The sequence below is a fragment of the Hipposideros armiger genome, unplaced genomic scaffold (assembly GCF_001890085.2).
Source record: "Hipposideros armiger isolate ML-2016 unplaced genomic scaffold, ASM189008v1 scaffold_460, whole genome shotgun sequence".
NCBI lineage: Eukaryota > Metazoa > Chordata > Mammalia > Chiroptera > Hipposideridae > Hipposideros > Hipposideros armiger.
The window spans coordinates 907119-934945 of record NW_017731810.1 but is presented as its reverse complement, the minus strand read 5'-3'; the positions used below and the strand labels follow the sequence as shown (position 1 = coordinate 934945).

General features: G+C 40.9%; 1 protein-coding gene across 1 annotated transcript; it reads left to right on the top strand.

The window, feature by feature from the left end:
* The first annotated feature begins 615 nt into the window (after nt 1–615).
* Nucleotides 616–27670, top strand: RRN3 (RNA polymerase I transcription factor RRN3). Its single transcript, XM_019666122.1, has 18 exons — nt 616–775; nt 1807–1912; nt 2723–2779; nt 6810–6899; nt 7010–7139; nt 7557–7616; nt 7979–8042; nt 9226–9295; nt 11823–11921; nt 13816–13908; nt 14940–15078; nt 16305–16435; nt 17642–17772; nt 18698–18882; nt 21432–21540; nt 23803–23955; nt 24901–24988; nt 25874–27670. The coding sequence occupies exons 1-18, from the start codon at nt 687–689 to the stop codon at nt 26033–26035; spliced, it is 1956 nt and encodes a 651-aa protein (XP_019521667.1). The 5' UTR covers nt 616–686; the 3' UTR covers nt 26036–27670.
* The last annotated feature ends 157 nt before the right edge of the window (nt 27671–27827 follow it).

The window sequence follows — 27827 nt, the reverse complement described above, 5'->3', positions numbered from 1 at the left end:
CTTCCCTTCTTTGTTGGTCTGGCTCCTGTACTATCAAAATTTGAGGTTCAAGGGCTACTGCCTCTTGGGAAACTGTCTCCTCTCCTCCTTGATTTCTCATCCCAACAACATCACAGCTCTGAAGTTTTTAGGTAAATCCCTTGCTTAAGCCTGTTTCCGTGAGGATAAGATAATGTTGGATGTATGTGAGGATAGTGCAGTGGGCATAGAGCCCCGGATTCTGGGTCAAGCCTAGTTTGAATCCCCAGTCCTCCCCATCTCTCTGAGGGTTTGGGCTAACCGCAGGGCTTCCGTCTGTTCAGTTTGACTGAGGGAGGCTTCGAATCCAAAAAGTTAATAATACTCGAGGAACGCAGCCACCGCTTAGCACTTCTCGGGTGTCCCGCCCTTTCTTTGTGATCCTCAAGTTGGACAGACTCGGCCCTAAGCCTCTCTTCGCCCAGGACGTACTTGGGGCCGCTCTAGGTCCCACACCTCGGTAGGCGGAGAAAGTCCTCCGCGTAGAAGACGGGGCCTGATGTGGGGAGAGGGGGAGAAAACGTTTGCGGCGCTCTAGCCCGCGAGCGGGCTGCCCGCTCCCCACGTGGGCTTCCTGATTGGCTGAAGGCCGCTTCCGCGACAGAGGCGGTACTAGAAGGAGCACGACTTCCGGCCGCGAGGTGAGGTTGTCGCACTTATCAGGCGCAATGGCGGCCCCAGCGCTTCACACGCGGCTGCCCGGAGATGCGGCCGCTTCGGCCTCTGCGGTCAAGACGCTGGGGGCATCGAGAGCTGGGTAAGACTCCGGGTCGCTGCTTCTGCGCAGCTGGGGCCGAGGCCCCGGGCCGGGGCTAGGGAAGCGGATCTTGAAGAACCCAGGACAGCGCTGATGGAGGGGGGTGGGATCTGAGGGTAGAGGGTCATCTCAGGTGCTGAAGAGGAAGCCTGTGCCTTTTAAGTGGATACTAAAGGTGCGAGAGGGTCTGGAGAAATGAATCTGCTCTCTGTGCCAGAGTCCCCTTTCCTCCCCACGGCTCCTTTATCGCGTCCCAGGCCTGGGTACTGCATTCTGGTTTTTTACTCTTTCCTCTAGATTTGTTAATAAGTTCCCTGGGCTGTTTGAATGATCAGCCGAATGCTATCTGTCACCGATGGCAAATTGAATATTAACTGTTTCTGTTGGAAATGTGCTTCGACATATGGTTGACAGTTTTTATCTTGCTCAGCTTTGAAAGACCCTCACCCCCATTAAACACTTGGGGGCTTAACTTTGAGAGTCATTAGTAGGATAGTATGCTTTCCCCCCTCTAATCTGCTCTGTTTAAAAGAAGCAAGCTCTGAAAAACACTTAGCATAATACCGTTCATAATATTTATTAAGCGCCTACCTACTGTGTTAGACCCTGGGGACAGTACTTTATCAAGAGACAACATTGTGAGTGAGGCAGGAAACTATAGGAGAGTTTGATCAGGAGAGCAGAGTAGTAGCCTGACCTGTTCTCAGTTTTTGAAAGGTCATTAGATCGCTGATGGGAGGGGCAGAGGCGGTACTGGGAGGAGCACCTGAGGTTTGGTGTGTTGTTGTTACCCCCCCCCCATCCCCACCCCCTCACCTCCCACCCTTGCCGTCTTGCTTGAGATCATTGACATATCGAGGTTTGGTTTTTGTTTGTCAGGATTGTTGGGGGATAAGAGTGGAAGCTGGGAGGGCAGTGAAGAGGCTTTAGCAGTTGTCCCACTGAATGATGATGGTTCAGAAATGTTGACTACTATAATTTGTATCATTCTCTGTCATACACTTAATAACTTGATAATCTTGGTTGTACAGGATTTCAGATATGCTTACATTAGAGAATGATTTCTTCAACTCTCCCCCAAGAAAAACTGTTCGGTTTGGTGGAACTGTAACAGAAGTCTTGCTGAAGTACAGAAAGGTAACAGGAGATAATACGTGAGGTTTGGTGTTTTTCCCCCCAGCTGTACTGAGATATAATTGACATATTGAGGTTTTTATTTTTGTCAAATTATAATTATAGCTATTATAAAGACCAGTTGACATAATAAGATGAATTTTAGATACCCATCTTGAAATCAGATATTTAATGACAGCATGATGCTGTCAGCTTAAAATTAGAGTAATAACCTCTTTGCTGAAGTTTCACCTATTCAGCTGCTTTTTTTACATATGTCTTTAAAAAACTTCAACAAATGTTAGAGGGAAAAACCATTAGATCACAGCATTTTATTCCTGAAGGAATTACCTAAGCATTACTTTGGGACAATAAACCAGCTCTATTAATACGGATTTTGGGGGGGGGGGTTGTATTAGTTTAGAAGTGATCCTAGTAAATCTCAGTAATGGAGGGACAATATGAATGACTTTTATTTAAATTGCGGTATAATTGACATATAGTGACTATTTTATGTCATATGCATTTATATCCATACATGTGAATGGATAGTACCTTAAAATATTGACAATTACATTCAAATGTCAGTACACAAGTATACTGAAATATAAATGGCTTTTTAATTGTCATTTTCTTTTTTCAAGCCTTGTAGCTCCGATAACATGAGTTTTTAAATTCTGTAGTCGATTTTATAACTACAGGTGATGTGTGGAAGTTATAATGTTCCTTTTGTAATTTCATCAGATGTTAAGGTATAGTTAAAAGTCCTGCTATTGATCTTTAACAGGAAACCAAAGCAAGTAAAACTTCCATTTTCCCCCTCTTCTCGTTAAGGGTGAAACAAATGACTATGAGTTGTTGAAGAACCAGCTGTCAGATCCAGACATAAAGGTAATTAATTTTGTGTTTGATCATTAGCAAAGTTGTTGCCACTTTGGACAGATGTTAGTTTGCACTTTTATTTGGTCCCATACTATCCTTTAGAGCTTGCTCCCTCTGTGACCCCTATTTCCTTTAACCCAGTAGTTCTCAACAAGGGGCAGTTCTGCCCCTTCTTTTATTTGGTGATAAACTGGAGACATTACAGGAGGAAAGGACGTGTGTTTCTGGCATCTAATGAGTAGATGACAAGGGTGCTGTTAAATAAACATTCTACAGTACCCAGGACAGCCCTCCACAACAATGAATTATCAAGTCCAAAATGTCAGCAGTCCCAAAGTTGAGAAAGCAGGCTTTAATCTTTCCCTTGTAATACCCCTTTTCCTTGGTGCTGCCGTCAATACTCATGTTTCTGCGCTGCTAAAACAGAAACAATGAAAGATGACTTGTCCTTTAAGCTACTACTCTCATTGTTTCAGACTTCATGATACAGTATCATACCTGTCTTGTAGTAACAACTCAATACACTTTGTTTCCCCTTTGTTCCTTTATTGCAGTGGTAATCAGATTGCCTGGGATAAAAACCCGACTCCACCGTTACTCAGTGTGTGAATTTGGACAAGTTGTTTAACCTCTGTGCCTCTGTTTCCTCTTTGTAAAACCAGAAAAACAATAGAACTTTTTTTGAACATAGAGGTTTTAAGAGGGTCCAGTGAGTTAATATATGAGAAGGACTTAGAACAGCCCCTCACTCAAAGTAAGGGCTTTTGCTAGTTGTTTCTGCTGGCATGGTTCACACTTTGATTTCCCATTCGTGGTTAAGTCCATTGCTGTAATTACTATGATAAGATTACCAGTGATTTCTTACATGCTGATTTCAATGGGCTTTTTTTTTTTTTCAAGCCTCATACTAATTCTTTGTAGCATTAGTATTTGCTACAAACTTAGTGTTCTATTAGGACGTGCTACAAACTTAGCATTTTCTCTCTCCTGAACCTACTGCTTCTGTAGCCTTTGTGTACTTAACTAATTTTTGCTTACCTGATTCTTCAGCTAGGAACCGCGGAGTCTTTCTGTACTTTGTCACCCCTTTTATCCATTGATTCACCACGTCCTTTGGGGGGGGAAGATCTTTTCAGTATTGTTTTGTGGGGTTTCTCTTGTCTGGATTCTTCTAGTAATCTCTTTAGTGATCTCAAGGTTCCAGTTCTCCCTCTCCCTCTCCCTCTCCCTCTCCCTCTCCCTCTCCCTCTCACACACACACACACTCACACTCACACTTTCTTAGGTTCCTCTTCTTTATTGCTGTACAAGAACTACCGTATGAGAGTCCCAGGGTTGCCNCTCTCCCTCTCCCTCTCCCTCTCCCTCTCCCTCTTCCTCTCCCTCACTCTTTCACTCACACACACACACACACACACCCCAAAATTTATTCTCAGTAGTGCAGCCTAAATCATCTCTAAAGCACATCTTGAACATGTCATTGCCCTCCTGAAAAACTTCATGCCTATTGAAGAATAAAGGACCAGCTTCTTTGCATGGCCTATAATATTTTTTCTATGTTCAGTCTCACTAGATACTTTATTCCATGCATTTGCCACTTGTTTTCATCTTTTATGCCTTTGCACATGCCTTTTCTTTCTGGTTGCAAAAAGTCCTGTATCTGGCTACATGGACCCTCTCCGTTACTAGCTTCGTGATTGAAGGCAAGATCCTGCACTTCTGTGCCTCAGTCATCCCATCTATAAAATGGGAACCAATGGTAGTACCTACCTTGAGTAGTGGTTGTAAGGATTAAATGAGTTAATAAATAAATGTTAAAGTCTTAGAACAGTGCGTGGCACAAAGTAAGTACTATATTAGTGTTTACTACTACCGGTGCTCCTCGACTTTCTGTGGGGTTTTAAGTCAAACCATCATAAGTTGGGGACCGTCCATATTACTGTAATCTACAAAACTTGTAGTCTTTGAAATCCAGCTGAAACGTCACCTTCTCTAATGGAACGTTCCCTGGTTCTCTCTTATTAGCACATGATTGTTGACTCAGTCCATTCCCCACACGTCCAGCAGATCTTTCTAGTTGCAAAGGTGGCTCACAGGGACTTCAGTGATTTATCTGGCCCCGCTGTGCTCCCCAGGTTTATTTGCTGGCATGCTCACCGCGTGCTTTAGCCATACAGAACTATTGGTTTTTTTAAAAAGATGCTTTTCCCTCTGTAAGGAATGGAGCCCCCAGAGAATACTCGCTCTGTCTAAAGACAGCAGAAGCATCACTTCCTGTTTAAAGCCTTCCCTGACCCTTGCCTTCTCCCCAGGTACAAAGGACCATTTCATGGTCTTCCACTGTAGTTTATATCAGCACTTCTCATCCTCAGCATCTTGACATGCTGATATCACATCAGTTGTGTCTGTGTTAGTTCATGGGGCTGTTGCAAGTAACTTGCTTCTGAAAATAGTTCAGTACTAATGCACCAAAGTCTGTCACTGGTTTGCTTTAAAAAAATGGAGCAGGTTAAATGTTATCCTTATACTTTTGTTATACTTTTTTAAATGGAAAACCAATAGGGTAGCGCTAACTCATTTTTATTTGCACATAACTCGGCTTGTCTTCTCTGCCTCAGGTGGTGTGAGCCATCATTAATGTTACCCTTAATGGTTGTGGACGTTATGAAAGCACCATAGCACAAATGAGTGGTGATTTCCTTTATTTTACTGCCGGCTCACTTGGGGTTTCATCAGAAGACAGTCAGTTCCATCGAAGTTTGTCACATAGCAAATAGAAAGCGCTCAGTGCTTGAATGAAGATGGGGAAGAGTGGAGCAAGGCATTGTGGGAGAGTGGGCAGAGCATAGGCTTTGACCCAGACACACAGGTTTGAACCTGGTTGTTTATTGCCTTCTTGGTTGGACAAGTTTCTTATTAATTTCTCTTAGCCTCAGTTTCCTCAGCTGTAAAATGGAATAGCAGTAGTCCTTTTTTTTTTTAAGCTGAGCCATCCTGCCACCTGTTGGCAGCTCAGCTCGGGCCGAGACTCGAACTGCTGTTGCTCAGAGCTCACACTCTTGAGCTAGCTCTTAACCAACAGAGCCATTCTGCCTGCCCTAGCAGTAGTCCTTTTGTGTTATTAGGATTAGGAAAAGATATGTATGTACGGTATTGAGCACCATGCCTGGTACCTGGTGTGTTCTCACTAAGTGATACCTCCTATAAATAGTCTGTAACTGTGGGTATAACCCTGTCTATTAATAGCCTAACACTATAGGCACAACACTGTCTGTGAGTCGTCTGTTATTGTAGGTACAACACAGTTGTTTTTGTTTATTTATATCTCTGCCATACTGAGTCTTAATCAGCATTTAATCACTTTCTTTAAAAAATGGGGCTTTTAGTTTTCTCTTGTGTATGTTGTGTGTGTATATGTGTGTGTGTGTGTGTGTGTGTGTATGTCAAACAATGTCTTTATCTTATGTAACTGATATCAGTTACATATTTTATTCATAGCTTGTTCTTTTTTTTTTTAAATTTATTTAGCAGTTTTTTTCCATGTCACTAAAAGTTGTGAATAGTAATTTTATTGCCTGAAAACTATTCCATGGAGTAGTGGTACCATCATTTATACATAACAAATCTTAATACGTCTAAACCCAGTTACAGGTTGGGTTGAGAAAAATTTGTTATTTATTAATGACTATAATATTTGCATCTTCTATAATTCTGCAGTTTAAAAAGTCCTAGGTGTTAACATTTGAGGTGTTTTTAAGCACTTTCTTAGGGCAAACAATGAGAATGAAGTATTGCATTTAATTCTTTTTCCTGTATACGAATTACTACATGACGTTTTTCTAAAATGGGAAAATTTAGTATAACATCTTCTTCCAGTTTAATACAAACTAAGAAATTTTCATCCCAATTTTGGCTTAAATTTTTGATATTTTCCCCTAATTTAAATATTATCGATAGGTGATTGATGCACGATAGATATCATCTTCTGTTATTTTCAAAGCTTTGTGATTTTCAAAGTACTTTTCTTTGTTAACTTAAGGACGACCAGATCATTAACTGGCTGTTTGAATTCCGATCCTCCATCATGTACTTGACCAAAGACTTTGAGCAGCTGATTGGTATTCTGTTGGTAAGTTCACCATTTATTTCACTGACTAGTGTGTAATTCAGTACCTTGAAAATAGTATATACTGTATCAGTAAAACGTTTCTCTTTTCCTCCTCTTTCTTCTGCCTCTAGAGATTAAAGTGGTTGAATAGAAGTCAGACAGTGGTGGAGGAGTATTTGGCTTTTCTTAGTAATCTTGTATCAGCACAAACTGTCTTCCTCAGACCATGTCTCAGCATGATTGCTTCTCATTTTGTTCCTCGTAAGTGGTTCCTCTTTGTTTGCTTCGATTATTTACTTTTTAAATATCTGTTGATTAAAATAATACCTCTCCAGTACACCCTAGAGATGGGGCCATATTGAACATTCCAGGATGCATGTTGACAGCAGTTGTGGTGTATGTGTGTTTCCTGTAATGATCTCTGTGGAAGTGTCTGGGTTTGTTTGTTGCTGTGAATTTTACGGGTTGTAATTTCGTTTAGAGCTTCTGTCGAAGTCTTAGAACTCAGAAATTTTTAGCTGTTTAAAACCTGTAAAGTTACTTGACTTTTTCTTTTTCCCCCAGATTGTAAATTTAATCATTATACTAGTTTGGACAATGGAAAAATCACTTTTTTGTGTAGCTGTTGATTGTTTAGGTCAATGACAAGAATAACATATTTTGTTTTTCCCTCAAAAGCCCGAGTGGTCACCAAGGATGGTGACATAGATGTTTCAGATTCTGACGACGAAGATGATAGTAAGTATAAAGCTAATAAAGTAAAAAAATACCTGCTGTGTCTTAGAGCATGCGTGCTGAATGATAGCGTTTACTGGCAACTACAGAACCTATTCTGATAGGTAGACTGCAATAAGCGGCAATCTTTGATGGAATCTTTTTTTTATTATATTGACCACTAACATGCGATTAGATGCCTTCATTGTATTACTTACATAATTAGTCCATTTAATCTTCATTTATAGTTGGCTATGGAGAAAAATCTTGAAATTATTATTTCACTGATAAATGATTCAGTTTTGGTTGGCAGGTGTTTTTAAGCTTCAAGTGCATAATTTTTCAGTTTTCTTTTGATGCTCATGCTCTCACCTTTCCTCTTGTAGATCTTCCTGCAAATTTTGACACATGTCACAGGGCCTTGCAAATAATAGCAAGATACGTTCCATCGTGAGTATACTTTTTTACGTATTTTGAATCATGGTGTTTATATCTCAAAATTATCATCAATTAGTGGAAAATTACAAAATGCTCATAGCTTTCAAAGTTAAGTTGTATGCTACATGTTTTTTGTATCCTGTTGCCTATAACATCACATTCTAATTGAAATGGAATTTCAATTCTCTATTTATTGTCTTTATTTTTTTAAACTTGTATCCAAATTCTTTCCCAAGTTATGTATAGTGGTTGGAATTTTGCTTTTATCTTCAACAGATATGCTATCCAAAAATTTTCAGTGAGAAACCTCTGTGTTTATCATGCCATATGAATAAAAATTGCAGTTCTAAGAAAAGCTTTTAAGGTGTGTGGGTTTCTTTTGGAGGGGTGGACTTCAAGTTCCCTCTGCAAGTTTATTATTTGCTAACTTTAAAAAAAGTCCAAATTGATCATTTTTTCTCCTTTTTAAAATAATATATGTGTGTACTAGAAAATGTTTTGATTTTAAACTGATGCTCTTTGTTATAAAGATTTTTATTGGGGAATTGGGGGATGGAAACAGCACTGGGGAATTGGGGGAAGGGGAACAGACAAGTTGCTGTCATTTTGTTCTTCAGTCTAGTTGTGGAGGATGTTGCTTCACTGGCCCAAGTTGGCACCATCATTGCGCTCTTCCCGGGCGAGGCAGATCAGTCGCCGGCTTCTGGACGGCCGCTCACTGCGGCTCCTGGCCGCTCATGCTGGCTGCTGGCTACACACAGTAGCCCATGGCAACCCACTGCCACAGAGGCTGCAGCCTACCGCCGGCGACTCATGGCAGCCCAGCTCCAAGTTGAGCTGTTGTTCAGCATCTTAGCTGTAGAGGGCAGTGTCACTGGCCCTCATATGTGGGATCCGAACCGGGGCCGTCTGGCGTCCCAAGCCAGCTCTTAACCATTGCGCCACTCGGCTGGCCCCTCTTTGTTACTTTTGTAGAAAAAGAATTCCCCTTTAATTTGCTGTTGAAAACAAAGTTAATAGAAGCTTCTTTTCCCCTAAGTTACTACAGATTTTCCTCATAGCTATGCATTTATTTTAAGTTCTGGGTGCTTGAGGTAGGAGTTACCGTTTGCCTCTTGGAATATTTGCTCATAGAATGGAAATGTTATCCAGTTAACATGGATTGGTTGACTTTTTTTTTTTTTTTTTAAACTAGGACACCGTGGTTTCTTATGCCAATACTGGTGGAAAAATTTCCATTTGTTCGAAAATCAGAGAGAACATTGGTGAGGAATCTTTTCATGTGGAAAAGTTGTTTTGTGTGATTTAATTTTAGGTGATGTCAGGTCTAAGAAATTGATTCATATTCTTTTGTTAGCAAGTGACTAAGGGTCCCAAGTACCTCCTTCTGTTATTCCTCTGTGCAAGTCAAGGACAGAGTCCATTTCAGAAATATCTGAATTGCCTTAACGACTATAGAGATCAAAATTACTAGAATATAGCAGTTCATATCGAGCAGTTGTAAACATGCCTTATTTGAATATGAAGGCAGAGCTTTCTATGATGAATTCTAAATTTTACTTCTTCATTTCCAAGTTTTAGATCATTTGTATAGTTTTCAATAAATAACAGTTCTCTTCTAAGCATAGATTATTTTTTCCTAAATAAGGTATTATAGGTATTAAATAAGGAGCTGATAAATGTTGCTGTTTGTGATAGTCTGCCTAAAGTGGAATATTATAAACCCTGTATCTCTTACAAACAGTTGAAAAAATCCTCAACATAATACTAGAAAACTGAATCTAGAAACATATAAAAAGAATTATGCACCATGACCAAGTGAAATTTATTCCAGGAATATAAGTTTGATTTAATACCCCAAATCGATTAATTTAACATACCATGTCAATAGAATAAATGACAGAAACCATGTGATTATCTCAATAGATGCAGAAAAAGTATTTGACAAACACCAAAGCCCTTTCATGAGAAAACCAGAAGGGAACTTTTTCAGTCTTGTAAAGGGCATCTGTGAATACACAGCTAACATCCTGCTCAGTGGTGAAAGACTGAAAGCTTTCCCCTGAGATAAGGAACAAAGCAAGGATTTCTGCTTCTCCACTTTTGTTCAGTGTTACGCTAGAGGATTTGGCCAGAGCCGCTAGGAAAAGGCATCCAGATTGGAAAGGAAGAAGTAATACTATCTGTATTTGTAGGTGATATAATCTTGCATGTAGAAAAATGCTGAGAAATCCACAAAAACAGCATTAGAGCTACTAAATGAGTTAGCGTGGTTATAGGGGAAAAAAATCAATATACAAAAACCAATTGTACAAGACAGCTTAATGGGGAAAAGAAGAGTCTTTTCAACAAATGATTCTGGGACAAGTAGATATCTTCACATAAAGAATGAAGTAGGATCGCTTCTTATGCATTACACAAAAATGAACTCAAAATGGATGAAAGGCCTAAATGTAAAAGCTAAAAAAACTTAGAAGGAAGCATAGGTTAAAAGTTTTATGACCTTAGATTAGGCAATGATTTCTAGATATGACACATGAAGCACAAACAACCAGAGAAAAAAACAGGTAAAATTGGACTTCATCAAAATTTCAAACTGTTGTGCTTCGTAGAATACCTTTAAGAAAGTTAAAAGAGAACCCAAATAATGGGAGAATATTTGCAAATGATTCATTGGGTAGAGGTTATATCTAGAATATATAAATAACGCTTAATAACTCAATAATAAAAAGGCAAATAACTCAATTTAAAAATGGGCAAAACATCTGAATAGGTATTTCTCCAAAGTAGATACACAAATGGCCAATGAGCATGTGAAAAGCTAGTAGCCACAGGGAAATAAGTGCAAGTCAGAACCCCAGTGAGATATCACATGGCACCTACTAAGATGGCTGTACTCAGAACAATAGTAACAAGTGGTGGTGAGGAGGTGAAGAAGTCAGAACCTCATCCGATGCTGGCAGGAATGTAAAACAGGAACTGGTTCAGCTGCATTGGAAAATAGACTGACAGTGCCTTAAAAATGTTAAACAAAAAATTGCCGCATGACCCAACATTTCCACTGCTGGGTGTACACCCAGGAGAAATGAAAACATGGTCACCCAAAGTTGACATGCATGTTCACAGTGGCATTATTCATGATAGCCAAAATATGGAAAGTACCAAATGTTTATCAGCTGATGAATAAACAAAATGTGGAGCGTCTATGCAATGGAAGATTATTTGGCCATTAAAAGGAATGGTTTACTTGCTACAACATGAGTGAATCTTGAAAACATGCTAAAACCACATATTTTAAGATCCCACTTATATGAAATGTCTAGAATTGGCAAATTCATAGAGCCAGATAGACTAGTGATTACTTAGGGCTGGGGGGAGGTACTCTACTAAAAGATAAAGGGTTTCTTTTTAGGGTGATAAAAATGTTCTAAAATTGATTATGATGATGGTTGCAGAACTCTGAATAAACTGAAAACCATTGAATTGTACACTTTAAATGGGTGAGATGTATATAAATTATATCTCAACAATCCTGGTTTCAAAAACACTGTAGAAGCATATACATTATAAATTTAATTTCTTGAGGTAATTAGATTGATTATACCCTACTGCAGTTTTCCCCTCCACATTGACGTGGCAGCAGACTATATAAACAGCATGGTTTCTCTGTTACTGGATAACCTGTTATTTATGTTTAAACAATTTGGACTAAAGACTGTGTAATTGATGCTTTGCTTACATAACTATGAGACATTTATTCTCTGTTTAAATGTTTATCTTTCTATGTTTTAGGAATGTTATGTTCATAACTTACTAAGGATTAGTGTGTACTTTCCAATCTTGAGGCATGAAATTCTGGAGCTTGTCATTGAAAAGCTACTCAAGTTGGATGTAAGTATTTAATAATCTTTTTCTAAATTTGTTATAATCGTAGTATGTATAAAACAACAGTAGCAACAATGGAAATGAGTTCCACTTTTGATTCATCTCTTTGTACATTTCTTGAAGTTCATTGATGTGCCCCATGGGAGTTATAAACAGCCCTGTCGCTCCTGGTTGGGGAACAAGGCATGAATTAGTCAGTCTCACCAATGTAAAGTGTGGTGAGGGCTGTGAATGGAACACATGCATCACTGTGAGCCAGAAAACCTCATGTAACCAGAAGGAGTCAGGAAGGCATTCCTAAGGAAGTCATGTTGACGTTCTTTCTAGCTTTTCTTTTTTTTTTTAAAGATTTTTATTGGGTAATTGGGGGGGATGGGAACAGTGCTGGGGAATTAGGGGAAGGGGAACAGACAAGTTGCTGTCGTTTTTTGTTCTTCAGTCTAGTTGTGGAGGACGCTGCTTCACTGGCCCAAGTTGGCACCATCATTGCGCTCTTCCCTGGCGAGGCAGATCAGTTGCCGGCTTCTGGACAGCCGCTCACTGCGGCTGCTGGCCGCTCACTGCGGCTGCTGGCCGCTCACGCTGGCTGCTGGCTACATACGGTAGCCCATGGCAACCCACTGCCACAGGGACTGCAGCCTATGCTGTCGCCAGCAACTCACGGCAGCCCAGCTCCAGGTTGAGCTGTTGTTCAGCATCTTAGCTGTAGAGGGCAGTGTCATTGGCCCTCATATGTGGGATCCGAACCGGGGCCCTCTGGCATCCCAAGCGAGCTCTTAACCATCGCGCCACTCGGCCGGCCCCTTTCTAGCTTTTCTTAAAGAGGCCTGTAGTAAGGTTCTGTGGGAATGAAGAAAGTGGTGAGCTCTAGGGGCGTTGTGGAGGAAAAGTGAACCGGTGCTCGAGTCTGAGTTGGAAGTGGAGAAGTGGGGGAAACAGAAAAGGAATCGTTCAAAGGTGGCTCCCTGTGGAAAAGAATCTTGCAGTTGCCATTAACAGTAGTAAGAAAAGTCAGGAGGAAGATGGAAGGAGATGAGCTCCATTTTGGATGGATGGAGGTACAGGTGGGGGAGCTAGATGGCAAATATTCACAGGCAGGTGTAGCTGCAGGTAGAGGACTGAGTACAAACCTGTGCAATGATGCAGTTTAGGACAGGAAAGAGGAAGTAGATCAGAAGTGGGAGGAAAACTGAGAGTGTGAATACGCAGGGAGGGTCAGGAAGAAGGAAGGGTTTGGTCAGCAGCATGAGATATTGCCGACATTTTTAAGGAGAAAGAAAAGGAAAGTCGTTGGACTTGGTGGTGTGGGAGGTAGTCTGTTGCCTTGTCAATGTGAAGGGGGACACTGCTTTTCAGGAGGGAACGTGGATGGTTAGGAAGTGGGGCTGTTGGAGACCTTGGTGAAAGTTGGTGATGTAAAGAGGGGATGAGGTGGAGTAAGGCATCTTAGGGTTGAAGAGATGAGGTTTGTGGACTGAGGAGATGAGTGGATGGAGAACACTGATGAAGGGAGATGGAGGCTGTAATGAGGCAAGTCCAGGAAGAGTTGCAGATAGGCTTGTACAACACGTATGTGAGTGTCCTGTGCATGGTGAGACTTAGAGTAAATGATGAGTTTGTGGATGCTGTCCGATTTAGACTAACACACATCAGTTCTTAGTGATTTTATAGAAATATCTAGTAAAGGGCCTTGATTTATACTCTCATAAGTTGCTTCATGAACCAGAGCAATTTATGGGTTTGCACCTTAATTGTGGAATGCGGTACAGTGCTACATACGGTGCTCATCTGGGCACCTTTAAAGTATGTGTATCAGATGAATTTCCAGTCCCTCCAAAATGTATTAATAGTTGTATTTTAAGTGTTTTATTCTTTTCTCTTTTTCTTTGTCATAATGTAGGTGAGTGCATCCCGGCAGGACATTGAAGATGCTGAGGAAATAGCAGCTCAAACCAGTAGTGGAACAGATGCCACAGAAGGACTGTTTAACATGGTCAGTGTTTATTAGTGAAAGCAGGGGGTCATAGTTCATGCCAGAGGGTGGGAAGACACAGCTAATGCGCCTCATCTTCCAGGCTTTCCATGAACAGTAGTTCAGCAAACTTGAAAATGGTTTCTTAAATGAAGTGGTTTGCTGCCATGTTGCTTTCTGCCACGTGTTGGTTTATTTCCAAGGCTTTGAATTTGGCTTGAGTCAAGTATGTTGCACTGTGATTCATCCTTTTGTTCTTTGTGTGTTTGTGTAACCTGCATACAGTTTGTGAGGGAGTGATAAAGAGAAGAGCATTCCAGTTTACTTTCTGTATTTCACAAGTTGTATGCCTAATGCAGTACTTCTCTACCTAGGGCAATGTCTTAAGTTGGGTTCACTGGGAGGAAAGCCAAGATGGGGATTCGGATGCCCTGTGGACAAGGGTGTGCAGAAGTAGGAAAGAGCAGGGGAAGGACCTAAGCAAGAGCTTGGTCTCAGTTGGAAGCTGAACCTGATCCCACCAGCAGCTCTGGAATAGAGTGGGTCCCAGCTTCAGACCAAGGAGACGGCCTTTGGTGACCCGTGTCAAGCAGTCATAGTTCTGAGGGGGCGGGGCTAGGAGTGCAAGGGCAGTTCTGGCTCCTGGTCTGGTGAGGACAGTTCCCTGGAGAAGGAGGTATCTGGGAGCTGTTGGCACCCAACACTCATAGCAGCTGGAGGATCGGTTCCCTGTCCTGGAAAAGGAGACCTGGCCCCAACAGTGCCCACCACAGTGGGTGCCAGGCCGTGCGGAAATCTGTGATGTTTGCATGGCCATGCTCTGTGTGGGTCTTCTAGATGAGAACTGGAGGCTGGCGCTCTGAACCCGAGCTTTCATTTTGTACTCCACAAGTGGTTCTGATTTCACACCTCTGGTTGAAAGCCCCTTCCTGGAATGGTGCATATGCACTTCTTTGTTTTACCTTTTAAAGGAAATAATCACCTCTTGACTGTTTTCCCACTGGACTACTTTTGCTGAATTTTTAATATCAAATTTTATATTATCTTCAAAGGATGAAGATGAAGAAACTGAACACGAAACAAAGGCTGATCCCGAGATGCTTGATCGGATGGTACATCCTGTTGCTGAACGCCTGGACATCCTGCTGTCTTTACTTTTGTCCTACATTAAGGATGTCTGCTATGTAGATGGTAACCGCCTACAATAGTCACAATAGCTACTGCCCGTTGAACACCTGCTGTGCACCTGGCTCTGTGCTGGGTGTTTTTCATACATTCTCTAGTACTGATAGAAATCATGTAAAAAAATCACTATTTTGAAAATGAGGAAAAGAAGGCATAGAGAGAGAGTGTTACTTGCCAATGTGACATAGCTTGAAAACATTGGCCGTGAGATTCAGGCTCAGCTATATTTGTCTTCAAAGTCCCTAACCTTTTCACTGACTATTGTATTAAAACATTGTATATGGAGTTTGGTCAGTTTTAGGTGATCATAATGCACTGAAGGTCAAGATGTTCAGGAATGGCGCGGTACACACTGATGCCTGGTGCCTGGTATGACGTATTGCGATTTGAGGGTCTTAATACTGTGATTGTGGTTGGTACGAAACCGTGCAGCTTTTTGTCTAGAGGCTTTGCCATGAAAAAACAGCATTTTTTCCATTCACGTTGCTTAAATTTAAGAATGAAACTTAGCCCCTCAGATTAAGACTTGAAACTGAGTTGACTACGTAACAATTTTTTGTGCTGTTAGAAAAATTCTACATGTTGACTAAAGAAAATTTGGAAATTACAGGAAAAGGTTAAAAATGTCGTTTTAAATGGCCGCATTCCTACTAGTCAGAGATAAATTATTAGCATTTTGGTATGTTTTTTTCTTTTCTGTGAGCATGTGCATATGTATGAGCACTTTTCTGTGCATTAGGTGGTCACACTATGTGTAATTTTCATAATCCACCATTTTCACCTGTTGTGAACATTTTCTCATACCATTTACTGTTCTAAAGTAGTTGCTATTGAACATATGGATTTAACTGGTCTCTTATTTTTTCTCCCCCCACCCACCATTATCAATAGCAGTGTAGTGAACATCTTTGTACATAGACATTCAGTATTTGCTTTGATAAATTCCTAGCAGTAGAATTACTGGATCAAAGGACTTTTTTCTCATATGTTGTAAGATTGCCCTTTCGAAGGGTTCACATTTTATGGCATCCTAGCAGTGTATGTGAGGTGAGAGATTACACTTAAAACAAAAACCTGTACAGAATAAAAATGGCATTTTGTTTTAACTATAGCTTAATGGGTGAGGTTGTATTTCTTACGGGTATTGTTTTCTTTTTAAAATTTGGTAAATAAAGCTGGTAGCTTGAAAATAATGTATTTATAAAACTGAAATGCCACATTTTCTCAACCAGGTAAGATTGATATCAACAAAACAAAGGATTTATATCGCGATCTCATAACCATCTTTGACAAACTCCTGCTGCCCACCCATGCCTCCTGCCATGTACAGTTTTTCATGTTTTATCTCTGTAGCTTTAAATTGGTGAGTATGTCATTAACGTTATCTTAGCTCATTTTATTCTCACCCACAATGTTCTCTTAAAAATTGGTGGAAAGAGCAGAGGGCATTGCTACTGCCTGCCAGCTTAGTCACGTGCTCTGAAATTGTCATCCTGAGTTTGGCCTTCTAGGCGGTACTCTCCCCTTTCATTCATGCCTTTTCTCTGTTAAAATCTCATATGGGATCTTTAACTGTTTACTTCCTTTATTCTCTCTCAGTTGATCCTAGCTAGCCCAAACCAACTTTTCAATCCAGAATTAAACTTCTAGGCTTTGGCTTTCTATTTTGAAAAGAAAAAAACAAAACCTACCGGAGACTGTTCTCCTTTTCAACTATTTTGTAGCTTCCAGGAACAGTCAGGAGTGTATTCGTCAGGGGTGAGAAGTTTCAAGCCCTTCTACGTCAAAGTATGTGTTAATAGCTTTTGAAAAGAGCTATTTGGCAGAAATTGGAGCCTATCCTTTGTTAAAAAGAAGCTTACTCATCTTCTATAATCATAATTATATAGAAAATTATAATTTTCTATCATTAACATAATTAAGCAAGCACCGACTGTACTTGAATCCATGTTCCTGTTTCTGGTGAACTTCAGTGTGTGCAGTCAAACACTGGAAGGCTCCTTTACACTCAGAGGTCCTGTGGGAGGGGTTCCCGTGAGTGTGGATCATCACTGGTTTCCAGCTCTGGCTAAACGTCAGAATCACTTGTAGAGCTTTTAAAATAGGCGGATTGCAAAGCCCTTGTCACAAACCTAGTGAACCTGTAGGGTGGTTTCAATGCTCAGCTGGTTTGGGGATCTATTGGATTATTAAACACAGGGACGCCTTTTGTGTTTAATAGTGTTATGTCGGGGTGTTTTAAAAATAAGAGCCTCAGTAACTGTATTCATTATCTAGCAATGTAGGGCCGGCTGAGTGGCTCAGTTGGTTAAGAGCTCGCTCAAGAGTTTGAGCTCTGAGCAACAGCGGTTCGAGTCAGCCCAAGCTGAGCAGCCGTTGAGCTACCAACAGGTGGCAGGATGGCTCAGCTAAAAAAAAACAAACAAAAAAAAAAACATGATCCATTATCTAGCAATGTAACTGAAACACTAGGACTTGCCCACATTGGTGAGTTCAAATCTTAGGGCTCTGATAGCTAGACTGTCTTAAGCAGTAAGGAAGATCAGACCAACACCTTCTCTTGTTATAGGGATTCGCAGAAGCATTTTTGGAACATCTCTGGAAAAAATTGCAGGATCCGAATAATCCTGCTGTCATTCGGCAAGCTGCTGGAAATTACATTGGAAGCCTTTTAGCAAGAGCTAAATTTATTCCTCTTATGTAAGTAACCTAATTTTCTAAGTGCTTTTTTGTATCATGCTTTAAAAAGATTATAACGCTGTCTTAAGTCAGAGAAATAGCTGCCTTTTTTTTTTGGTCTGTCTTTAAAGTGAAAAAAATCTGTTTCCCCACTCTCTGCAAGATGTTTGTATTTGCAAGAGGCAATTTCAGAATAAAATGTCTCCTTGTTTAGATACAAATCTCATACGTAAATCTTTGTTCAATGTATTTTATATGGTTGCACTTGAATAGGAAGATCCATTTGTCTCCATGGGTAGCGTGCAGTGTTGTGTACTGTTTTAATTCTTTTTATAGGTTTGTCATTTTTCATTTGCATTCTGAATCGTGTCTGTTAAAGCTGAAGGGAAAGTCCTTTTAAAGGTAATAGAAAGATCTGTGTAGGAGGTCAGTTCTGGGCCTTTTTATTCCAGCGATCCAATAAGATACCTTTGGGCATGGAGGCTGTTAAAAATCTTTCCCCCAAAAAAAATCTTTTCCCAACAGCTAAAAGTCGCCTGGCCATTCTGTCCTAAATTGTTGACATGGGACATCATCAGAATCCCGTAGAGAATGGTGACTGTCTTACTCTGTAAGATGTTGGTAAATGCGCCCTATCCTTTGGCTGTATCCCCCTAAGAGGCCTGGAAGGAGACGCTGTTCTCCATCCCTTGGGACCTGGGGCAGCCTTCAGGCCTGCCTGTTGTTCCTAGGAGGTTCATGTGTTCTGCCTTGTAATTGGAAGGCCGTCTTCCCACCCAACCACCCTCTCCATCCTTTGCTTCTCCACTGTGTCCACGGATAATATATAAAGAAGCCTATGGACTGACCTCTACAAGTGTGTAATGCGAGGCATTTGTGTGTGTTTACGTCACTGTTGTTTTTATGAAGCCAGTGGAATTGACTTTGATTTTCTTTTCTCCTCTAGCACTGTAAAATCATGCCTAGATCTTTTGGTTAACTGGCTGCACATCTACCTTAATAACCAGGATTCGGGAACAAAGGCATTTTGTGATGTTGCTCTCCACGGTCCGTTTTACTCAGCCTGCCAAGCTGTCTTCTACACGTTTGTTTTTCGACACAAGCAGCTTTTAAGTGGAAACCTGAAGGAAGGTCAGTGATGTGGGACTGCTGGTTGTGAACTGGGCTTTCCTTGTGTACTAGGCACCGTTTAGAACACAGACTAAAATTCTAAAAGAATTATTTTTTGAGAATTTGGTGAAAACTGTGGGGTCAGAAACCACACATGCACTCAAACTTTTATAAATAATTTCAAGCAGCCTATATGCCTTTTCTTTTCTTTTTTTTTTTCTTCGCTGAGCCATCCCGCCACCTGTTGGCAGCTCAGTGGCAGCTCAGCTCGGGCCAGGAATCAACCTGGCGACCCTGTTGCTCAGAGCTCGCACTCTTGAGCGAGCGTTTAACCAGCTGAGCCATTCGGCCGGCCTCGATATGCCTTTTCTTAATAGCTGATGGAGATGAAGTTGAGAACCCCCACTTTAGAGGGTGTTAGCTACAGTAGTTGTAAGGACACTTCTTCAGAGGCGAGGCTGAGCACTTGCCCTGTGCCAGTGCCATGTTCACTCCTCCTTGTCCTTGTGACAGCCCTGTGAGGGCAGGTGTCATTCCCACTTGACAGGGGCGACCAACGCACATGGAAGTAATTTATTGGCAGTGTTCGAAATTGATACCAGGCTGTAGAGCTGCAGTCATAATGACTATGTGCATTTAAAGACTTGAGTTAATTTGCTCGCTTTCAATTTTGCTCATTTCTAAGGGTTGTTGATCATTTAAATTTACCCGATGAAGCTTGTTTATTGGGTTAGTGTATTTTAGTTGTAGATAGTCCCCAAGAATAATGTTCAGGTAATTTAAATTGGTGTTTTTTTTTACTGTCATGAATAATTCAAATGGTTTAATAGGCTGTTTCCTCTAGACCAGAGGTTCTCAACCTCCGCACCACTGACATTTGGACTGGGTAATCCTCTGTTGGGAGGGCTGCCTTTGTCTCATGGGGTGGTTAGCAGCACCCCTCACCCTCTCCCCACTAGGTGCTACCAGCACCCCTCCTCACCCTCTGTCGTGACAACTAAAGCTGTCTGCAGACACTGCCAGATGTCCTCTTGGGGGCACAGTGAGCTAGAGTTGAGAACCACAGCTCTGAACTGAAACTTGTATGTGCTGCATTATATATATTATATCGTGTGTCCTTCTAAAAAAGATGTGGGGATTAAAGTTAGCCATATGAACTAGTAGTAGGACAAGGTTTTATCACAAGGTAAGTAAAATTTCTGCCTTTCTTTGTATAAATAAATGGTAAGAGTCTGGTTAAAGAGGATATATTTCTTGTAAGCCATGACATTTATCCCACTTGTAATCATTTTTATCAAAACATACATCAACGAATCTCTTAAAATATACTTAACCACAAGTTGGTTTGCTTGCCTCTTACAATAAGTGCAATGCCTGTCTTTTACTAAATAGGCGAGAATTATACTTAATAGTTCTAAGACAGTGGAGTCTGTCTGATTTTTCCTTCTACATCTATAGTTTCCTTGTAAAAAGAAAATGAAATACAAACAACTAAGGACATTTAAAAACATGCTCAACTTTACTAATTAAGATATGTTAGTCTTGCTGTTTTTTTGTTTGCTTGTTAGATTGGGACACACACACACACACTCATACTCACACACTCACACTAAATGAAATTCAGGAAGGAGAAATGTCCACACTGTGCAGTCATTACCTCCAGGCAATGGAGACTCACTTTTTTTGCCTCATCTTTCTTTTTTTTTTTTTTTTTTTTTTAAAGATTTTTATTGGGGAATTAGGGGAATGGGAACGGAATGGGAACAGCACTGGGGAATTGGGGGAAGGGGAACAGACAAGTTGCTGTCGTTTTGTTCTTCAATCTAGTTGTGAAGGACGTTGCTTCACTGGCCCAAGTTGGCACCATCATTGCACTCTTCCCGGGCGAGGCAGATCAGTCACCGGCTTCTGGACAGCCGCTCACTGCGGCTGCTGGCCGCTCACGCTGGCTGCTGGCTACACACGGCAGCCCATGACAACCCACTGCCACAGGGACTGCAGCCCACGCCGTCGCCGGCGACTCATGGCAACCCAGCTCCAGGTTGAGCTGTTGTGCAGCATCTTAGCTGCAGAGGGCAGTGTCACTGGCCCTCATATGTGGGATCCGAACCGGGGCCCTCTGGCATCCCAAGCCAGTTCTTAACCATCACGCCACTCGGCCGGCCTTGCCTCATCTTTCTTAGCGTTCATGATTGTTTCCTGAAATCAAATCACATGTTCTTTTTTTTTTTTTCCTCTATAAACTCGGCATGTGCTGAGCTTACATGTGTCTGAATTTCAAATTGTCATACAAGCTTAAAGCCCTCTAGGAATGTGTGCTTACTTCCTGGGTCTTGAAAAGAATAAACTCTTTTCTGTAGAAAAGTTGGCTTAGTAATCCTAGATGAGCGTGGTTAAGCCCCACCACGTTCTTCTGGGCTCTACACTGTGTGGTGTCTACGTGGACCTTTATTTAAAGCATTTCTGCAAATCACTTTTAAAGTCTTTAGTTTTTAATGTGTGAAATAATCTGTGCTGCTTAAAGACTTAACTTTGTACCTTTTAAAAAGTCTTTTCTTTTTTAATGAAAGGTTTGAGGTACCTTCAAAGTCTAAATTTTGAACGTATAGTGATGAGTCAGCTAAACCCGCTGAAGATTTGCCTGCCCTCGGTGGTTAACTTCTTTGCCGCAATTACAAGGTGAGTTATTTGTACTTTATTGGCAGAAGTGATGTAAATTTGCATTACTATTGATATTGTAAAATTTCATTAAGTGTCTGTGAAGTTACTCAATAAAATCTGTTAATAACAAACATTTAAAAATTAATAACCCAATACTTGCAGGAAACACTGAAATGCGGCTGTTGTTTTAATACTTTGGTGGCGCTGGAAATTGCTGCTGATTTTTATCCAGAGAGGATAATTCAACAGAAGCCTAGGCACTTTGAAATAAGCAAGGCAACTAGTAAGCTAAGGGGTACAGACCAGAGGTGTTACTAGAGTAACTCCTATAATAGTAGTAAAAATAGACTGGACATGAGATAAAGCTCCAACAGTACGAGTTGGTTTAGTGAGGGACAGTATTATCTATAGCTAATGCGTAGTTTCCCTGTGTGCTGGCACAGTTCTAAGTACTTCACATAGAACTCACTGAAATTTCACACAATCTTATGATTGTACTATTAACCCCTGTTTATAAATAGGAAGCTGGAAGCACAGAGAGATGAAATGATTTCTGTAAAGTCATAGCTTGACGGGGCAGAGCTCAGACTTGAGTGCAGGCAGTCTGGCTCTTCCGTAAGCATTCCCTGAATTATTCTTCCTTGTGGGGAACGTGAATTGGAGACCGTGGGCATTTAGTCTCAGGATATTCAGGGCAGGATCATAGCTTAAAATCTTCAACAGATAAGAGTCTGTAGTGTTCTAAGTTAAAAATCTTTCATCCCTGGGTTCCCTCTAGAAAGCTTGCTGCTCTTGTTCAGCTGCCTTCTTTTTCCTTTACTGAGCATCTAGTTCAAGGCATTCTCTCTCTCCTGAGATCTCAAAAATGATAAAGAATTAAAAGGAGTAAAGAAACCAACCAGCAATAGTGTCCAGTGAGTGAAAGGCACCAGCACATTGGGCAGACAGGAAGCAGCCGGAAGTGAAGGACGGAGGAAGCGAAGCAGAGGCAGCTGCTCCCTAGAATATTCTTGCGGTGGGAGTAGGGGGCTGTAGTTGCTGAGCAGACTGGGCAGAGAGGCTCTAGATTTGGGGTTGAGGTTAGCAACGAACATTAGGAGTGAGATATGAGCTTAGGAGCAAGAAATTGAAACAAAGGTCTGTGTCAAGGAACCTGTGTATCCTTTTGTTGCCGCTGCTTTTGCTTACTTAATGGTTTTGAGATCCATATCGACTCATACAGCTGTATGTTGATTTAACTGCTGTGTAGTGTTCTATTAATTTCTTTAATTGATTCTTTGTTGGGACTTCAGCTATGTGTGTTTTTCAGTATTGGGAACAGCAGCTTAGGGACATGGTTGTGTGTGTGCCCTGGCAGCAGACACGCATCTCTGTCACCCAGAGGCCCTGCAGCTGCTGTATTGTAGGAGATGCACATCGTCACCTTGGCCAGATTTTGCAAACTTCTCCAGCGTGGTTTTGCCAGTTTACCCTCCCACCAGGAGGAGGGAGTCAAGTGAGATCTTTGGCTGCTGGAACAGAAATAATAGACGTATGGTGCTTAAAATTACAATAGTGACCGGAGACCCTGAGAAGATATACCTGAATGAATACTGAGGGTAGGAGGTGGTTGGCTGAAGTAGCTAAATCCTCAGAGAAGCCGTCCAATACTAATTAAAGCTGCCAAGTCACGTGGAGGTGACCACCAGAAGAACTGACAGTATAGTGGTCCTATTATTTGTTTATCATGAGTTCTTCAGTCTAGTTAACTGCTTTCACTTACTTAACGCCTGTTTCTTTCTTTACCATTTTCTGAGATCGTGACTCAGCCGTCCCACACCCCTCTGAGTACCGTCCTCATTTCTTCAACAGCCAAATCTCTCCATCATCAACCGCGGTCTCCCAGTAAAACCCGAGTTTCTTTTCACTCACCTTCTAGTTCTTCTACAAATAGTATAAATAAGTAAACACAGCTGTGTGCTTTTTGCAAACTAAAAGAGTTTTCTCTTGAACACATTAATTTTAGTGAGTCATGCATATTCATAACCTAAGCCCCCTCTTATTTTCTTAAAGTGGTAGCCACATTTTCTTTCTCCTTCGCAGACTTGTAAATAGTAGGCCCAGAGAACCATACTCTAAAATCTAAGAGCATTACTTTCTGCTTTATGTAATTTTTTTTCTCACGCTTGTTATATTTAGCAGTATCTGTGATCAGTGTAGTAGCCATGCATGAACCCGCATGTCCGTGCAGAGTCATTCACCATGCTAACACCTCGGTCTGTGTTGGTTCTTGTTCCACAGTAAATACCAGCTCGTCTTCTGTTACACCATCATTGAAAGGAACAATCGCCAGATGCTCCCAGTTATTAGAAATACAGCTGGAGGGGACTCGGTGCAAACCTGCACAAACCCACTTGACACCTTCTTCCCCTTCGACCCTTGTGTGCTTAAGAGGTAGATGCTCTTCGTCCACCTGTCAGTGGTGAATTTGAATGCAGCGTGTGTTTGCTTCTCCGAAGATTGGGATTTAGGGTTTCTTTGTTCTAAGTGGCCATTCCCAGCCATGATTAGTGTCACGGTCTCCTTGTACATATTTCACAGGCTCAAGGTTGACAACGCCTGTTAGAGGCTGTGCAGTGTCAGAGCGCACTGGGGTTCGCAGGTCTTCACCCCACCAGTAGGAACCCAGGTTGACACCGAGGGGTCTTTTGTTTGTTTTTTGTTTTGCTTTAAACCTATTGGTTTAAACATATAAGGGGGTGGAGATAAAGATGCCCCGATAGGAAGGATGCTCTCTTTTCATGGCTCATAATTTTCTTCCCAGCAACTTCTTCCTTCCTCCAGGGACCACATCCCATACTGTTGCACAGGATAAACGAAAGCCAAAAGATTTATCTCGATGGGTAATTCTGAAAAACCACCAAGCCAGTCTTAACTTGGCATTTGTAGAAGGAAGCAGCATTTTTGCTTTATTAGTTTCTTAGTAACAACACAGCAATTTGGGATTATTTGGTCCCCTGAGTCTTGGTTGACTAAAACCAGATTGGTCTTTCTCCCAGACTTATTTTTAGAAAATTGCTGTAGAAATATACGAGTAAAAAAGGATACTCCAGAATAATGTAATTTAGTTTCATTGGACACCTTACAACTCATTGTCCGTCTACGCGGGGTGCAGAAACAGTAGGTGTGATACCCCATCTGTAGGAGTATGTGAACTCTTGCAGAGAAGGAGCCGCATTAATTACAGAACTTAACATGTAGTATTTTTTGACACCATTATTATTTGAGCCATAGTTTTCACTTCCTTTTGGGTAATAGGTCTTGTGGGGAAAGAACTAAATATGTCTGACCTTTGCTGTTGTATTTAAGTTCATTTTGAAATGTGATCTTTGCTGACAGGTCAAAGAAATTCATTGACCCTATTTATCAGATATGGGAAGACATGAGTGCAGAAGAGCTGCAGGAGTTTAAGAAACCCATTAAAAAGGTAAATTTGTGGTTCAGCACATTTTCTGAGACTGTCCTGTGTGGTTACAGATCACAGTCAAATAAATAGTAGGTAGCAATGTTATACTGAAAAAAATATGACATTTTATTCTTTCTGCTTTTACAAAATTCCAAGCTCAGGTTCTGTTCTTATGAAGAGTTTGCAGGGGTTTTTTTGATGAGTTGTTTAAACCAGATACTTCACACACTGACTTTGGGATGTGAAGGTTAATTGAAAATCAGGCCCCCAAATTTACATCTTTACCACTTGATCGTTACCACCAGGAAACAATCTAAGATTTACTTGTGTTCACATTATAAGTAACATTAAAATTTCGTAGAAGTTAACATTGATTTTGTAGATCTTGAACAGGTGGCAAAAATGCGAGCCTGCAGCATATCCTCCAGTGGACTTTAGGGCCAGGTAAGGCAGTTACTGCCAGAGAAGAAAATTAGAATCCAGTAAATAGCTCTTCGTTTCTTTGTGGCATGTTTATTTCCACATTAAAAGTCAGCTTTAATGTGCCTGTTTCCTTTTTCATAAGTAATCATTGGAAAGCTCTTTTTTTTTTTTTTTTTTTGCATTTGAAGGGGGGAGGTCATTCATTCACATTGTGTTGGATTATAATAGTGAGTGAGAAGGACATATCATGTCACCGGCCCTCATTGAGCTTAAAATCTGTTTTAAAAATTAGACTTTAAACAGTGACAGTGTGTGATGAACATTTGTGTGGGTGTTTCATTCAAGAATTAAGCATCAGAGGAAGCTTTTGAAATCACAGTATTTTCCTCACCTTTCCAGAAGTAGCACATTCCTGAGGAAAGGAATTCTTGGAAGCTTTTCACACCACTGAATGATCCTGTTGATAATCTGTTTTTTTGACAGGAGGTGCTAGAAGATGAAGATGATGACTTTTTGAAAGGCGAAGTTGGGATTACACCGAGCTCCTTTGACACACATTTCCGAAGTCCTTCAAGTAGTGTGGGCTCCCCACCCGTGTTATACCTGCCAGACCAGTCCCCTCTGATTGCGAGGATTTGTGATTGAGACCACATTCCTGCCCGTCGCCCCTTCAGTACCAGGGCTCATAGTGTCTGAGTGTCACATCACTTTAGAGCGAGTACCCACCTCCACAGCTTCCTTTCAAGTTAGACTCGCTCGAGCGTGTGAACAGATGAGGTGTTTTTTTTCTTTTTGCTCCTGTACAGACAAAAGGAAAAGACTGAGTATCATGTGCAATATTTTACAATGGAGTTGATGGTAAATGTTGAAGGTGTGGCTTATTTAATGTATGCTTTATTGTATGTTACAGCTTTTTGACATAATTATTGTGAAATTTCTGAGATCAGCAAAAGCCTATTTTAACAAATTGCATTTTTAACACGGGTTTTGGTAGAGCCATGGTCACAGGACTTTGCTGATCTGACTTCTGTGAAAATCATCCAAGACACTATTTAAAGTCTGTAGAATGAGTGTGTTTCAGATCCATTGTTTACCTTCTGCTGGAACTGCATTTGTGTTGGGATTTCAGTGGGGTCCCGAGAAGACAGGAAAGTGGGGAGATGGCCGGAGCTAGTCCCAGCCGCTGAAAGTTGGAGCTGGTACCGAGGAGGATCGCCAGGGATGTCAGAGACCAATAAAAGCCTGGAGGGAAGAGAGGATTTAGGGAAACAGTCAGACAGAACTCATACACTCGTGAGTACAAATGGAGTTCCAGGTAAATGTAACTCCCGTCCTGAGGCTCCCAAGATGCTGTGAGAACTGGAACTACTTGTTTGTAATGGAATGTTACATTGATTTGTTGTTCTTTTACTATAATCAGTTGACCAGTTCTCAGTTTGCGAATTTCTTGGGGCGGGCAGGGGCGGTTTTTAGCTTTCGTGTTGGAATGGTTTTGCTGGCACAAACAGGCCGCTGTTACAGCTACAGTGTCTGTCTCCTGGCTGTTCTATCATGGATTCCTCCTCTGGCCAGGTTCTTTTTGTATTTTTATAACTAAACACCAAGACAGGAGTCTAAACTACCTTGCTTTATAACCAATTTATGCAAGCACCACTCAAGTTATTTTGAAGCTCATGCATATTTTAGCTTCATTCTTTATTTGTGTACTTTTTCATTACTTATGAAAATGGACATCTTTAAACATATTTATTTTTCTGCCACTTTTCCAATTTTTTTTATTTAAAGGCAAGTAATATTTTCTGGATCACAGATATTTTGTAATGAAATACTTTGACTTTCTTAGGGCTTTGTATGTTCTTGTATAATTATATTGACGGCAATGCAGAGTTTGGATTTCGGTCTGTAAATACATTTTTGGAAAACAAATTTTTATTGGCTTTACACAGTTTTGGATACTGGTGATTTTCTTTTGGTGACTTGGTGGAAAGTCATTTGAGAACCTTTAGGGTCTCTGTTTTTTTTAACTGCTGACTAAAAAGTGGGATTTTTGTATACTGGATAAAATGAGTACATGAAATGTGTCCATAGAAGTTAATATCAATGTTGGGCTTTTGTGGGTTGGAAAGTAGCTCTAAGGTAGAGGGCTGTATTTATAAATAAGTATTTAATTTCAAAGGAGCTTGAGAAAAAAATCCATTGTGAAAATAAAATAATGACATGGAACTCTTGTTCTAATGCCAGTAAAGGGAGGTACCCCAATAAAGAGCCTTCTCATACAAATGTTCTTTTGCTTTCTTTTTTTTCTTTTTTTACTGATCTTTATTAAAGCGCCATTTTGCAGTGGAAAGCTGCAACTGAGACTTCACTATTCAAGAGGCAAAAGTATTGCTATTATGATTGCAAGTGCTCAAAAATAAATTGCATATTGGTAATGAGA